The sequence below is a fragment of the Halichondria panicea genome, chromosome 8 (genome assembly GCF_963675165.1).
Source record: "Halichondria panicea chromosome 8, odHalPani1.1, whole genome shotgun sequence".
NCBI lineage: Eukaryota > Metazoa > Porifera > Demospongiae > Suberitida > Halichondriidae > Halichondria > Halichondria panicea.
Window position 1 is genome coordinate 6,682,460 of NC_087384.1, and position 14,722 is coordinate 6,697,181.

At 43.7% G+C, this 14,722-nt stretch overlaps 3 protein-coding genes across 3 annotated transcripts in view; 1 reads left to right on the forward strand and 2 right to left on the reverse strand.

Moving 5' to 3' along the window:
- Positions 1 to 37: 37 nt before the first annotated feature.
- On the reverse strand, positions 38 to 10,676 carry LOC135340499 (Fanconi anemia group J protein homolog). Its single transcript, XM_064536841.1, has 32 exons — positions 10,485 to 10,676; positions 10,207 to 10,318; positions 9,925 to 9,963; positions 9,352 to 9,860; positions 9,050 to 9,206; positions 8,629 to 8,773; positions 8,332 to 8,427; positions 8,168 to 8,270; positions 7,983 to 8,108; positions 7,609 to 7,704; positions 7,188 to 7,332; positions 7,031 to 7,086; positions 6,761 to 6,913; positions 6,653 to 6,696; positions 6,450 to 6,600; positions 6,304 to 6,340; positions 6,138 to 6,193; positions 5,629 to 5,766; positions 5,115 to 5,183; positions 4,825 to 4,875; positions 4,652 to 4,723; positions 4,243 to 4,381; positions 3,986 to 4,092; positions 3,853 to 3,888; positions 3,667 to 3,794; positions 3,492 to 3,556; positions 2,570 to 2,711; positions 1,154 to 2,303; positions 1,048 to 1,093; positions 798 to 965; positions 370 to 503; positions 38 to 140 (listed from the first exon to the last, which is right to left on the reverse strand). Exons 1-32 carry the CDS (start codon positions 10,629 to 10,631, stop codon positions 99 to 101), a joined length of 4,659 nt encoding a protein of 1,552 aa, XP_064392911.1. The 5' UTR covers positions 10,632 to 10,676; the 3' UTR covers positions 38 to 98.
- Positions 10,676 to 11,720, forward strand: LOC135340519 (putative methyltransferase DDB_G0268948). The gene has a single exon (XM_064536871.1). The coding sequence runs from the start codon at positions 10,776 to 10,778 to the stop codon at positions 11,574 to 11,576; it is 801 nt and encodes a 266-aa protein (XP_064392941.1). The 5' UTR covers positions 10,676 to 10,775; the 3' UTR covers positions 11,577 to 11,720.
- Positions 11,721 to 12,648: 928 nt separating this feature from the next.
- Positions 12,649 to 14,722, reverse strand: part of LOC135340533 (proline dehydrogenase 1, mitochondrial-like) — a 4,748-nt gene continuing 2,674 nt past the window's right edge. Inside the window, exons 7-12 of the mRNA XM_064536884.1 lie at positions 14,415 to 14,461; positions 14,168 to 14,243; positions 13,986 to 14,078; positions 13,612 to 13,761; positions 13,302 to 13,373; positions 12,649 to 13,253 (exon numbers count right to left, since the gene is read on the reverse strand). Coding sequence (XP_064392954.1) covers positions 12,798 to 13,253; positions 13,302 to 13,373; positions 13,612 to 13,761; positions 13,986 to 14,078; positions 14,168 to 14,243; positions 14,415 to 14,461 — 894 coding nt within the window. The 3' untranslated portion in view covers positions 12,649 to 12,797. The remainder of the gene's footprint in view (positions 13,254 to 13,301; positions 13,374 to 13,611; positions 13,762 to 13,985; positions 14,079 to 14,167; positions 14,244 to 14,414; positions 14,462 to 14,722) is intronic.

Genomic DNA, 14,722 nt, shown 5'->3' on the forward strand with positions numbered 1-14,722 from the left:
CCACCTTGCAGATATGCGCATGCGCATAATACACCCACTCACTAGTAACATTTAATTTGAGGCTGAATGAATAATGGTAACGTGAAGATAATGTATTATTAGTCGTTATTGAGGGTAACTTGGTCCTGAGCCAGTAGAGTCTGTTGGGTAAAAAAAATAGCAATTTAGCAATAAATTAGTGATCAAACTCCAGCCTCAGCTACATGTACATGTACCACTAAGGCTTACAACCACCCGTGAAGAAAAGCCAATGACGATTTAAAGTTTAAAGGCCAGGTACCCCGGTCCCAAATGAGCAGTTTAAAATTCTAGTTCCCCAAGAAATGTGTCCGCTATATAACTCGCACTATTCATAGTACTGTAGCACACCTTTCCTAGGAGGGGGTGTGCTGTGTCAGTGGTTGAGTGGATAGCCACACCCACTTTACAATCACACGAACACTTGACGAGGGAGTAGCATAGTTTGAGTTGGTCGTCCCACACGGCATTGTAATCTCTATCACCTGTGTGTGTATGTGTGTGTGTGTGTGTGTGTGTGTGTGTGTGTGTGTGTGCGCGCGTGTGTGTGAGTGTGTGTGTGCGTGTGTGTGAGTGTGTGTGTGTGTGTGTGTGTGTGTGTGTGTGAGTGTGTGTGTGTGTGTGAGTGTGTGTGTATGGGTGTGCGTGAGTGTGTGTGTGTGTGTGTGTGTGTGTGTGTGTGTGTATGAGTGTGTGTGTGTGGGTGTGCGTGAGTGTGTGTGTGTGTGTGGGGGGCACAACACAGCACTGTGAATGCAGCTGGTACAGTACAGCCGTACCTGCAACGTGTACACATGTAGAGAGGGGGGTGGGCACTATCAGTGTCTGCAGTGTCATTCTCTTGGGTCTATTCCCAGAGAGATGTCGCCAGAGCTTGCTCGATCGTATCACTACACTCTTGTATGTCTTCGACAGGTGACCTTTCAACTCAACTGCCTCAGTTAACCCTGAGGGTACGTGTATACAAGTGGCAAATACAATTAAGTAAAAAATCATAGCTTTTAAAGAGCCATGTTTTATTTTCTTTACCTTTAGCTAGTGTTAGCTCACAGGCAGAACAGGACACTTCTTTCCCCTGAAGCAATATACAACACAATGCCATGCAGCCATACTCCATACAATCATAAACACCTACCATCCATTTCTCCTTCAATGGTTTGACATCTTCACGCACCTCCTGTCTCGTCCTAACCTTACTGGAGAGAGGAGTCCTCTCATTGTCCACATCTCTCTTACTAGCCAGTCTCACGTTACTTCTCCTGATCCTAGGCTGGCCCATCGGGGACGAGTCCGTCCCTCTGCTAGGAGTGACCCCACCCATCATAGTCGTAGTTCCACCCTTTACAGTCGACAAGCTCAGTTTGGGCTTTAGAGTGCCGGGAGGTGTGCGGGGTTTCTGGTGAGAGAGAGGGGGCGTACTGTCTATATCATCTGTTGTTTCTTCACCACTGGGTACATCGCTAAATACTGTACTCATGGCTGCAGCTTCACACTTGAGTGGAGACGGCTTATCTTCAGGTTGATCTACATATACATGTACTTCCATTTTACAGGGACTATCAGAGGAAAATGGATGATTGTTTTTCTTAACGTCCACCAAGAGAGGTTGGTTAGGACCGCCATCTTTAGAGAGAGCTCTCTTGGCTAACTTGACGGAAAGTGTTTCACATCCAACAGACGATGGTGTCTCAAACAAAACAGGCGATTCTTCACAGACTGGGTAGAAGGGGGATGGGTTTGCTTCAATAGTTTCTTTCGATGTCCCTTCTTGTTTTATTACTGGTGGAGTGTTTTTTATAGTTTCTTCGAGAGAATCGTCCAAAATAATCACAACAGGTGAGGCTAGTTGCTTAGAAACAACGTTTGTGTTACTATTATCTGTTGTGCTTTTCTCTTTGCCTGTTGAAAGACTACTGGGTGTCATATTCTGAAGCTGAGACAGAGGTATAGTTGAACTAGAAGCTATCTTTGTTTTGCCTGGATACGAAAATTTCGATCTCAAACTTTCTTTAGTGGAGCGAAGAAAATCGGTTATTTTGCCAGACGGGGTAGAACTTGCTTGTAAAATTGTTGTACGAGGCGGGCTGGCGGTGGTGGGGGGTGTGGTACTGTTGCGTAATAGTGGACTAGGGGGTCGTCTGTGGGGGGAATCACAAGGGGTGGAGGCAACAAAGGTAGAGCTAGATGTGACGGCAATGGTGGGCGTGGCTGCTATGTATTGTTGAGGGGAGGACATTGAGACACCGAGAGAAGGGGAGGGGCAAACAGTGGGCGTGCCTGGGTCACTAAAGGGACAGGGGAAAGGCAGAAGAATTAATGGAATATATAGATATGGGTTTTTTGTACGGTGGACATTTTCGTATTTTTTGCATTGTAGAGCATTATACGACACCCGCAATACGTTCAACGTCACTATCTGAGCTGTACGAATATTCATACGAAAATTACCCGCTAAGGGTAATTATACAAACGGAAACATACGCCTATACACAACTGTATGTAGATGTAGCGCTGATGAGGCTCAGAGTGTATCACATGACCATGTACGCACCACACAGATAAGGTGGAGCTGTCAATGTCGGCCGTCTCCTGGTCCACTTTCATTCTGTGATCAATAAAGGCTCTCAGGGAATGGAGGGCTTGTTTAAACTCCCTCTGGTGACTTATCCTCTGTCGTACCCACTTGGAGAGACCTGGATAGGAGACAAGGGTAACACAAAGAAAAGGAGAGAAGACAGTGAACATTGATGATACCATTTCTTTCTAAGCTTTCAGAAAATCAGAAAATTGTTGAAATTGGACCGACGGAATTCAAGTTATGGCAGCTGAAAGAGTCCCCGAACCATTGATTACACGGGGGACACTGTACATGTACGTAGTTGAACATCTTTTAGCAGCCATAACTTCGATAGCATTGGTCCAATATCAAATATTTTATGATTTTCTGAAAGCTTAGAAAGAGACCTTTCAAATGATGTGTTTCAATCCAAAATTTGACTGGGGCCAGAATTTGTAATTTTTCGGCCTTGGACCATGGGCTATAATCCATGGTATTTGGCCGAAATTGGCAAATTCTGTCATCTCCCAAATATGAACATTGATGGTACCATTTGAAAGGTCTCTTTCTAAGCTTTCAGAAAATCAGAAAATTTTTGAAATTGGACCCACGGAATTCAAGTTATGGCGACTGAAAGAGTTCCCGAGCCAACTGGGGACAGTGGTACATGTAGTTAAACATCCAACATTTTCTGATTTTCTGAAAGCTTAGAAAGATACCTTTCAACTTTCAAATGATGTGTCTAAATCTAAAATTTGGTTGGGGCCATAATTTGTCATTTTTTGGCCTTGGACCATGGGCTATAATCCATGGTATTTGGTTGAAATTGGCAGGTTCGGTTGTCTCCCAAATAGTTATGAACATCGATGGTACCATTTGAAATCATAAATTATTCTTTAGCAGAATAGATACTCACCTTTCGTGTAGTGTGGTCCCTTACTGTAGCGCTCATCCACGAGAATCAAGGCACCCCAATCCTTCCTGGAACAAAGCAAAGATGCATTGAAAGATTGAACTCTATTCTACCAACTCAAGCTACGATCTGCTGCTAATAATACGACACTAAGAGTAACTAGGTAGCCATAGCTCACTTGTGTCTGATGCAACGACCCAGTGCTTGGTTGAGCGCTCTGTACGCTTGTATCTCGTACCATTCGCTACCCGTCAGTAACCCACGGTTACGAAAATGCTCGTTATTATACTCCCTTTTCAGCTCAACCTGAAGCATGGTGCGTGAGTGTAAAGGTCATATATACCGTGTATGTACGTGATGTCACCTGTTTGTCCTTGATGCTTGGGAATGGTATGCCAACCTGACGTGTGTGTGTGTGGAGTGTGTGTGTGTGTGTGTGTGTGGAGTGTATGTGGAGTGTGTGTGTGTGTGGGGGGGGGGTGCTATTGAGAGCTCACGGTGATGACTGCTCTAGCGTTGTTATTGGCAAAGTCCAGTCCCTCACTGACCTTCCCTCGACACACTGCCAGGAACAGTGCCCCTGTCCGACACTCCTCCCCTGAGGCTATAGGGGGTGTGGTTTATTAATGCTATGAAATATTGAAATACTACAATCAGTACTTGATATTATAATCAGACTAACTAATATAGCTGAATCAGCAATAAATATAATACAGTAGTTTCTACGTTCCATGGTAGACGCTAGCTAGCTCACGTGTGGTTCTGCTGGGAGAGCTCTCCCTCACAATGTCATAGTAGTCAAACATGACTGACTCGAAGTCCTCCTTTCGTCCGCTGCGAGGCTCAGACACTATTAGTTTATCTCGTTGGATCTTGAACCACACACCGGTGTCCTAGCAACAAGGAGGTACATAGGAAAGACAAACAATTCTTGAGCTTTGTGAAGTTTGCAATAATCTTGTCAAAATAAACACATTATGTTCTAGACTAAACACACGCTATTACTATTGCAATTGATTGTTTCTATGGCTATGCAGTCAAAGGTATGCAGTGAAATGCTTGTTTTGTATCATAATTATAATTGTACGTAACTAACTAGACGACAGGTAAATAACCCCTCCCCCATTGATAAGACCCGGCTACCATCCCTCCCCTCCACTCACCTGCCACCGGTTGGTCAGCTTCTCCATCATCTTGTAAGAGGAGAAGAAACACAGAACTCCGTACGGTACAGTCTGTCAGGGGGGCAAGGAGGCAGCCATTACACGACCCCCCTCAGGGGGCAAGCCATTACACAACCCCCGACCACTCATGGCAGAACAAAGAGACCGCTCACCTGACACACTCCAAGGATTAGCTCCCCTAGCTCGTCTTGAAACTCAAACGTCTGCAAATAAATAAATAAAATTTATTAGTCATTTTAACAGCAATGAAATGGCTACAGAGGGCCGTAGAGGGGGGGGGTAGAAATGGGGAGAGGATTGTATCCACGCAAGAGGAGAGACAGCAGGTGTATGGATATGGACAAGTTTGACCCAATAGAAAGCATGCATACATAACCGTGTTACTGAATAACAAGCAATTAGTTGTCTATGTATTGACCCTATGTACATGTATGTACTGTACCTCAGTGTTCTGGTAATTTGCTATGAGGGATCTCCCACTGGGGCCGTGGGATATCGAGGTGATCCAAGTCTGCACAGGGGGGAGGGTGTTAATACCTTCATCAGCAAGCAAATTAGTTCACATGCATGATGTAATGGCAGATGCCTATGTATTTTGATAGTAGTAGAGTTGGCTCTGTAACTAGAGTTCTGGTGGTCTAAATTAAACGATTTTTTGGAAGCTTACAAGGAGCTCGTTCAGATGGTATGCTCAATTCTCAAATTTGAAACGGGACATAACAATTTTCCATTTTCGAAAATACCATGATATTTGGTCAAAAGTACACCAAAACTAGACCATTGATTTTAACACATCATCTGAAAGGCTTATCTCTAAGCTTTCAGTAAATTATGTGATTGGACCAACGGAACTAAAGTTACGCCGTTCAAAGAGACGCTTTATTTAACGCTATTAATTACGTACCTGTGGCTAGTGAGTGCTTAAATGTTGTATACGGGCTAGTTGCCATGGTAACCTGAGACTCTGGTATGACGTGGTTGGCCTCCAGTTGTATAGGGAAAGCCACACCCAGCTCCGAGGAGAAGGAGGACATTGGAGAGAGGGTACCTGATGTCAACACGATGGAGCGTGCCCTAGCCATCTCTGTGAAGGCCTGTATGAGGACAAGGATTATTGAGTGGGCGGAAACCATGGTAATGGAATGGAATCAGTACATACACTGTGGTTGTCTCGTTAGTGAAGTCACAATATAAGGGGGGGGACATTTGGGGATGTGGGACTTTCCCCTAGAATACAAGTATTGTACGTATAATGGTATTTTTCGTACTGTAGGGCATCATCCGAAAATTAAAACTGTAAAATTATTCTATGGCAATAGGTTTTACGTGACTATTCTGAGCTGTACGAATATTTAGGGCACCGATAGTTAATCGGGTAGTTCGTACGAAAATTATACTGTATTGAACAGGAACCGATATCTCCCCTCACACCCACACACACACACACACACACACACACACTCACCACGGCAGGATTGAGGCACCAGAAGTTCAGAGTATACAGCCACACCCTCTCAGAGGCTGCATAAACACACGGCAACAATCAATCAGTCAATCAGTGCCACACTGTAAGAGCTAACTGCTTCAATAAATAATTATATGATTAATATTATTTCTGTAATGATAATTACCTCTATTTTTTCGCCTCCTTGACAACCAGTTCCCAGACTATATAAAATAATTATAATTATATATAAATGGAGAATTTGTAGTCAAAATGTCACTTAAAAACTGCCCCCTGCCTCCCCCACATACACACACACACACACACACTCGCCTCGGCAGATATGGTGGTCATTTCTTTCATCAATGACATCCGGTAATCTTGCACGAATCGACCGCCTTCTTTGTAGAGGTAACCAATGGTTGTGAAGACACTCTTAAACAGGTTGAGCGAGTTAACGCTAATCGAGGGGGTGACATCTTTCCTGTGAGATCAATATTACATACACACGACTGATAATTAGAGCAATTTCTTACTGTTCTTTGTCGGAATTTGCTTCGAAAATGGCTTCAAGACGAGACTATAAACATACAAACAGATAATTTAAAACACAAAAATAGCGAATAATTTTACCCCCCTCGTACCTTATAGAGAGAGAGGGTGCTCTCAGTGACCCCCAGATGTCGCTCTAAGATAGGTAGGAAAGCCTCGCCACTCCAGATCCCGTATGCTTGTTCATAGCCTCGGGCCGGTAGTGTCTTAGAGGTGTCCTCTATCCACCGCAGCACGGCAGCACACTGGTGGGGGAGGGAGGGGGGGGGGTAGCATATGTGTATAAAGTAAAAGTGATACTGTTATTGAAATGATTCTAGACATGTCAATAATTCTATATATTGATTGACTATGTCACTTACAAAAGCTTGCAGCTGTAGATAGCATTCCTTCAACTCGCGATGAGTAGGATTGTCCACTGTAGGGAGACCAACATCACACACACACACACGACACCCACCACACACACACACACCCACACACACACGCCCACTCACATGCTCACACACACACACTCACATAGGAACTTTATTTTGTCTATCTCCATGGAGACGTCGGTCACCTGCACATTATTAAAGGAGAGACTGGCTGCTTCCCTGGAGGAGTCCTCCATGTTGTGAGCCTCATCTACTATGATGATCTTGTTATCTATCTCCAACAACATCTAAATAAGAAGGCGAGGGGTTAGACACTAATCACTGCTGTAACTAGCATATAAAATACTAGCAGATAATAACGTATCAGATGTGCTCCTGGTAAACCAGTACATGTTTACACACAACTCTATACAAAAGCTATTATTAAATGGACCACTTTGTGCAAAATGCAAAGGAGCAGTTGATCAGTCAGATCTATTCAGTTACTTTGTTAGGCTTGGAAACACAATTAAAGGACATGGCAAACAATATTAGAGGTTCTAAGACGCTAACTATTGGATCACCTGATCTCTAATGATAGGGTCGATGAGATAGTTATAGGGACAGAAGATGATGTCAGCATCTTCCATCAGCCCTCGACTAGCAAAGTAGGGGCACGCCTGCAGGGGGTCACGTTAGCATGGTGGGGGTCATAATGTTAGCATGGTGGGGGGTCAAAATGTTAGCATGGCAGGGGGTCATAATGTTAGCATGGTGGGGGGTCAAAATGTTAGCATGACAGGGGGTCATAATGTTAGCATGGCAGGGGGTCAAAATGTTAGCATGGGATTGGGATTGACTAGCATTTTGCGCCATATTTTGCGTTTCAAACGTGTAATTTCAAAACAAAAATACAAAAATATGCATAGCTCTCAAAAAGCTGTATAGTGTTTGTTACTTTAATTTTCTTGCCGAGGGACACGAGGTCCTCGATGTCCCAGGCGGAGTCCAGACCCATCTGACGAAGCTGAGCCTGAGAGCCGAGCTTCTTGCCCACGTTCAGAAAGTAGGAGCAGTATTGTCCCTGGGGTGGGAATAGTGTGGTCAGAGACTGAGGTCAATAGGTCAATAGGTCACACTCACGTCCGTACCATCCAGCTTCTTCTTACACTCTTCATTCTTGTTCTTGGAGGTGGAGACCTCGGGATGGATGCAAGTGTGCTCCCTGCTCGCCAGGATACACATGCTGTACAGTGCGTGCAAGCCTCGTAAAGGGGGGTGCTCCACTAAGTCAAAGGTCAACTTACGGTGTGTCTGCGTAGGCAGTCCGTGCCAGCTCATGCGTGATCTGCGCAATCTGTTTGTGAGTACGAGTGGCCAAAAAGATCTTCGGACCATTACGTCTGAAAATGGGTAAATTATTCAAAAAAGGATAATAATTATTGCTCATAACTGTACACACTGGTGGTTGCCTAGTAACTACCTTAAAATTTCATTGCAATATGGACAAACTAGCAAAAAAATCCATAGGCTAGTAAAATAAAAAAAAATGGGCAAAGGATGAACTACAATGTATAGGCCACCCTAACAACCAGACCACCCACCTCCTGACTGCATTCTCTGGTTTAGCTGACAGAATGTTGTTGAGAGGAGAGCAGCCACACTTTGGACATGGGAGAACAGACATGTGGACTAGAGGAGCAGCTGCACTACTAACCTCTGTCTTCATCACCTTGGCAGCAGGGAGATCTGGGAAATGGTATTAGTCTGACTGAGTATGAACAAGCTCTTATGGCAACAACAACAGCACATGAGACAAGCATTGCACAGTTGTTAAAGAGAGTACATGTAAGTTCAAATAGTATACAATTGGCCCAGTATCTATATGTACCATCAAGGGGAAGGAGATTTAATAAAAAGTATATAGCAATTTAAAGCAATTTAAACACTTCTCTTATAGTTTTACTACAATGCATATAATGTACTGCTCCTTGTAGTGTGTTAATGGGTATATCTCTCTCTTACCAGAGTCCAATATCTGACTTTGGGGTATCCCCAGACCAGGGGTTGCTCCTCCAGGGAACTCCATCTTCCATTGAGGGGGGCCGCCCTCGTTACTCCCCTCAATCTCAGGGGGGTCCTCGTAACACACCCCCTTGGTCCTCTTCCTGCGCTTGTTACTCTGGACACAAGCAAGCAAGGAGTAGAAAAGCAAGTACAAGTAAAAAAACAATTAAATTAAAATTACTGGACAGTAATTAATACAGGAGTTGTGTCTAGAGAATCAATTAAACAGAGTTCTACAAGATCCTTGACTGATAACTTACATTATCAGCAGCTGTGGGAGTCCTGAATCTCTTAGTGGAGATTTTGAAATCAACATCATCTTCCATAACTCTCTTGGCTCCATCTTTACTGCTATTAGCCTCTACTGAACTATGATCACTCACAGCAGCTGGCGGATTAGTCTGGTGGGCCGCACTCTTTTTAAGAGGAGTTGTAGGTTTGGTAGTGCCGTCTAGTTGCTCTATAAATTGTTGATTTTGCACTTTCTTAACAGTAGTAGTAGGTGATCTGGTTACTCCATCCAATTGGTCAATATCAGCTGGGGGACGGGAGGTTCCCGAGCTAGTTACAGGAGCTGGAGGATTGGCTGCATGAAGAAGTGTTGGCATGGCTACAGGAGGAGGGGGGCCTTGAGATGATAAGGAGGTTAAAATCGCAGCGGCTAGGTTTGGAATACTCGTGCTAGGAGAGCTGGTCAAGCCCATGGTAATGGGTGGATGGGGGTTGCCATGACACTCACACACACAGCTCATGTTGACAAACTGTTTGCCTGTTAGTAGGAATAATTATAATGAATAATAATGATGGCTGCATGGGATACAGTAACCTCTCACCTTCCAGCGATTCTTTCATTTCTTCTTGCCCAATTTTCACTGAAGAAAAAGGAATACAAAAATACATCAATCTGAGCAGCTCAAATAGTCCATTTTGGGTTAGTATTTCTAGTGGACTTAGCAAGGAAGAAAAAATAGAAGTAGTGATAATACTGGTCACTACATGTAGTCAATAGCAACTAACCACCTCTGGACAAAAACAATCACCACTTAATAGGCCTAAGTGTTTACTACTAAAAGAGGCAAACATGTGTTAAATTAAGCTGAGTGTGTTCTGCTTACCGTACTCTTGTCTCTGCCAGGCCAGTGCTGAGCAGAGGAGAGCGAGACTCTTTCCGCTGCCAGTAGGGCTCTCTAAGAGGGCGTTGTCTTTATGAGTCAGTGCCTGGATGATCTGCAGCGCAGGTGGAGGATAAAGGTGAAGATCTCATGCAAATTCTATGAATACGAATCTCCACTCAGAAAGTAGCATACGCAATACGATGGACCACAAACGACGTTTCTCTTCATTAATATAAACAATTATTTATCAATGATGAATATGCTATAAATCATAATACCTTAGCCATCATGGTTATTTGTGTGGGGTAGGCTTTGCAAGGGAACTGGACCCTCACTCCTCCAATGTGGTAGTCATGTTGGGGCCCAGCAACCTTCACATTTATCCTCTTATATCTGTCTTTTCTTTTAATTAAGAAGGCGTCCATTTCTCTCAAGATTGAGTAAACTCCACGTGGGTTTGGTAAATGATAATTATATTTTTCTTGGATGATCCCTTACGGCTTACCAAATTGTTACAAGAAAACAAAGGTAAACAATTTCATTGTCTCCTTACAACGTACACACTGACAATGTCCATTCGACTATTTGAAGAAGCTGCTCATGCCAGCATCTACCGAAAGTTCCGACCCACCTACCCCCAAAAGATTCTGGAGTTGATCTCAGACTACATCAAAACTCGCACATGTGGCAGCTTTGACTTGGCAGTGGACGTGGCGTGTGGCTCTGGACAAAGCACCTTCTACTTGCAGGAGACCTTCAAGCAGTGCATTGGTGTGGACATTAGCAAGGCACAGGTCGAACAAGCTCGTACAGCATGTACAGAGAAGGAGGCTACAAATGTTTCGTTTGTCGAAGGAAGTGCCGACAAACTACCGATGAATGATGGCTCAGTTGACGTTGTTACCATAGCTCAAGCTTGGCACTGGTTGGAGCCTGAGGGATTCTACAAGGAATGCAAGCGTGTGCTAAAACCGAGAGGGTGTGTTGCCGTGTACGGTTATGGCCAGGGACATCTAATGAACAAGAAATCAGACGTTCTATTGCAGCAGTTCTACAGTGGTACCTTGAGAGGCTACTGGCATGACAAACGTGTACATATCGACAATCAATATGGAGAGGTGGTCCTACCGTTTAAGAACACTGAGCGCCATGATTTCAGTATGACCAAAGACATGTCACTGGATAGCTACTTTGGTTATGTTTCAACCTGGTCTGCGTATTGCAAATACTGTGAGAGGAATCCGGGGAATTCAGTGCTGGAGGAGCTAAAGAAGGAAATAGAGGCCATTTTAACGAGTGAAGACGGTAGGAACACAGATGTACAAGTTAGCTTCCCTGTCTTCCTGTTGCTAGGGCAGAATTTGAACTAATGTTGTTTTTTTGTGTGCACTTTATAGCATATACCTGAGGTGTGTACCATATAAGGAACGCTCCCTCAATCATTATTATGTTGCAAAGATTCTGCAAAACCCTGTAGTCACTTGACGGGTATAATTATGTGTATTGTTTGTCAATCCTCTTCTGTACTCAGCTGATCAACATATCAAATGATTTCTGCCACACTCTTCCTTCTTTGCGGCTTGCTTGTGAGCAGTCAGGAGCTAGCTGTGCTCCTGGCCTCATCTTTAGTGCGGCCTGAGATCGAGGCTAAAAGATTCACTTCCTCCTACGTTTTTGACTTGTTGCAGTTCACCCACGTAGCGTGTGGGTTATAAACCGCGGGGCTCCGGAGCTGTAGGTGGGTGGCCGGGAAACTGGTCACTCACTTTCCTGTAGCTGTCGTCTTTCATTGTGATAGTCAACAGGTCTCCTGTAGTCTTTCATTAGATCACAGCCCTCCTGTAGTCTTTATTAGATCACAGCCCTCGGCCTGTAGTCTTTCATTGTGATAGTCAACAGCCCCGGCTACAGTGGTAGTTTTTTCTTTTTCCCTTTTTTTTTTTTACTAGCAGCCCTACTGTAGTCAGCAGCACCTACTACCTTTCATTAGCCCTACTGTCTTTCATTAGGCAGTAGCAACCGGTTTTTTTCCAACACGTTTTGCTAATAGTCTAGACTAGACTAGTTTGTTTTGTATTGTTTTCATAAGAGAGCAACAATCAGTACATGTATAGATGTAGATATTATAACTTTTTATTTATTGTGCCCGAGCATTTTGTTGAGACCACCACCGTCTTTAGTTCACCTGAGAGAGAAGAGGTAAACAATATGGCCAATGGGAGGATGGTGTAATGCATGTGGGAAGGTACTGAAGGTGTTGTGTGAAAAACCTAGTATTATGCACTTATGAAGATTTACGGGGTATATAATAATTATACTAAGATTATGTTCGTTTGGTGGAAAGACATGCATGCAGCTAAGAAGTGTTTGCATTGGTAGCTGCTGCTTACAGTATATATAGTAGACTAGTAGTCAACACTAACAACTGCACTATACTCCATCGATTGTGTACATAACATTGAATTCAGCATATAGAAAAATAAAAGTACAAAAAATGATTGTGATAACATTGATACTAGTATCTATGGTGATAATTATAATCAAGAGTTCATTATAATGATAGATGATAATTACTATACGCACACAGATGCTCAATTACTGCTGAACCGTCTCTTCAGTTCCAGTTTATAAATCTCCCTCTCTCTGTCAGCATTGGCCATGAGTGACCTGTTCTCTTGTGCCCTTCGCGATAAGAAAGGAACAACATCGTCCAAAGTTCCGTACGCTATCACTTTGTTCACCAAGTACCCGGCACTGGCCAGGGGGTAGGTCAAGTGATCTCCCATACCAAGCAGCTGTCCAAACGCAACACGGCCGTCAGTTTTAGATAATTTAAACTCATTCATTTTATTGATTGCAAGTTGTATAGAGTCCTGATTGTGTGATCCTACTATAACGGAGAGGTCAAGGTTCGGGACTTGCTCTAAGAGGTGGCTTAGACAAGAGTTGTAGTTATCGTCAGTGGCTTGTTTCGTAGGGAGGACAGTTTCGGAGTGACCTTTAGACCTTGCCAGCTGTCTTTCTTGCTTCATGTACGCACCTCGTACCTATGTGGGGGTGTCAGTGTGGGGGTATGAGTTTGGGGGGGTGCTCACCAGTTTTATACCACAGTGCACACCGTAGCTGGCTGCAGTAGCTAGTGACATCATCAGTGTTTCCATGGAGCTCTGCAAAAGAAATGCACAAGTCATGCATGCATGTACACATAATTATGTCATCACAGCTACTACAAAAAAACACAATGCATTTCAAAACTAATTAGACAACAGCTATAATTATAGACACCATGAACTATAATTATATATTATAGCCTTATGTATTTTCTCGGACAACAAACAATTTATAAGCTACTTTCCAGAGGTCATAACGCCACTAAAAAAGCCACTATACTACCGGCTGGCCAACCTTGAGATAAGCCTGTAGCGTGTTGTATATGACCACCCCCTCTGAGTTGTAGCCGGGGGTGAGGTGATGCAGCACCAGGTGATCAAACAGTCGTTGAAAGTACGTCTGTTCAGCGTCCACTAGAACTCTCACTCCGTGGTCTCGTGCACACTATAAAGGAAGGAGGGGAGGGGAGACGCGTAGATTTATAATAAATAGAGCCAATGTGTCTACCCAAACATGCCAGTTACAGAAACATTCAGCTACAGTAATGCCCTGAGGCCGTTCTAAATGAGAGCATATTTAGGTACATTTTCGTCAGAGGGGTTCTATATTTGCAGCATTAAGTATGTGACTTTAACTAAGGAAACAGTATATGCTGAATGTGTGCATACTTTTCCAATGGAATCGAGCTTGTCCAAGAAACCATTGATTTGCTTCATCTCCAGAGAAGAGAGTGAGAGTACATCTGGAGACACACTGGCCTTCTGTGGGAGCCAAATAGATAAAAAAAAAAAAGTGGTGCCAAAAGGTCAATGGTGGGACTATTATAATATAGCCTGCTGATGTACTGCACCTTTTTGAGCAGTCGAAACCTGTTAATGTTCCCAGCTATGCTGAAGTGTTGGTTCCACTGGACAGCACTCACTCCCCTGCATGCATGCAGATAGAGGGTCCAATAAACACAGGTATGCATGCCGGTAATACACACCACTGGGTTATAATTACCCGGTAATACACACACCACTGGGTTATAATTACCCGGTAATACACACCACTGGGTTATAATTACCCGGTAATACACACCACTGGGTTATAATTACCCGGAGTCAGCCTCCAAACAGCCTCGCTCCAACAGTGCAGGTAACTCCTATAGTGTGTGTGTGTGTGTGTGTGTGGGGGGGGGGGGCATATAAAAAAGAGTGTTGGATTGTGCACTATAATAGCTATTGTAGTACTGAAGTGGTATAATTATGTCAAAAACAGGAAGGGCTGCCTTTTGATGATACTAATTACTACTGATCTATAATTTATTATACAATGTAGGAGTCCCACAGTCTACATGCATTACTAGGGGGGTTAAACCACTCACCTCAAGCAGACAATCACTGTCAAGTGGGGCCACAAATTA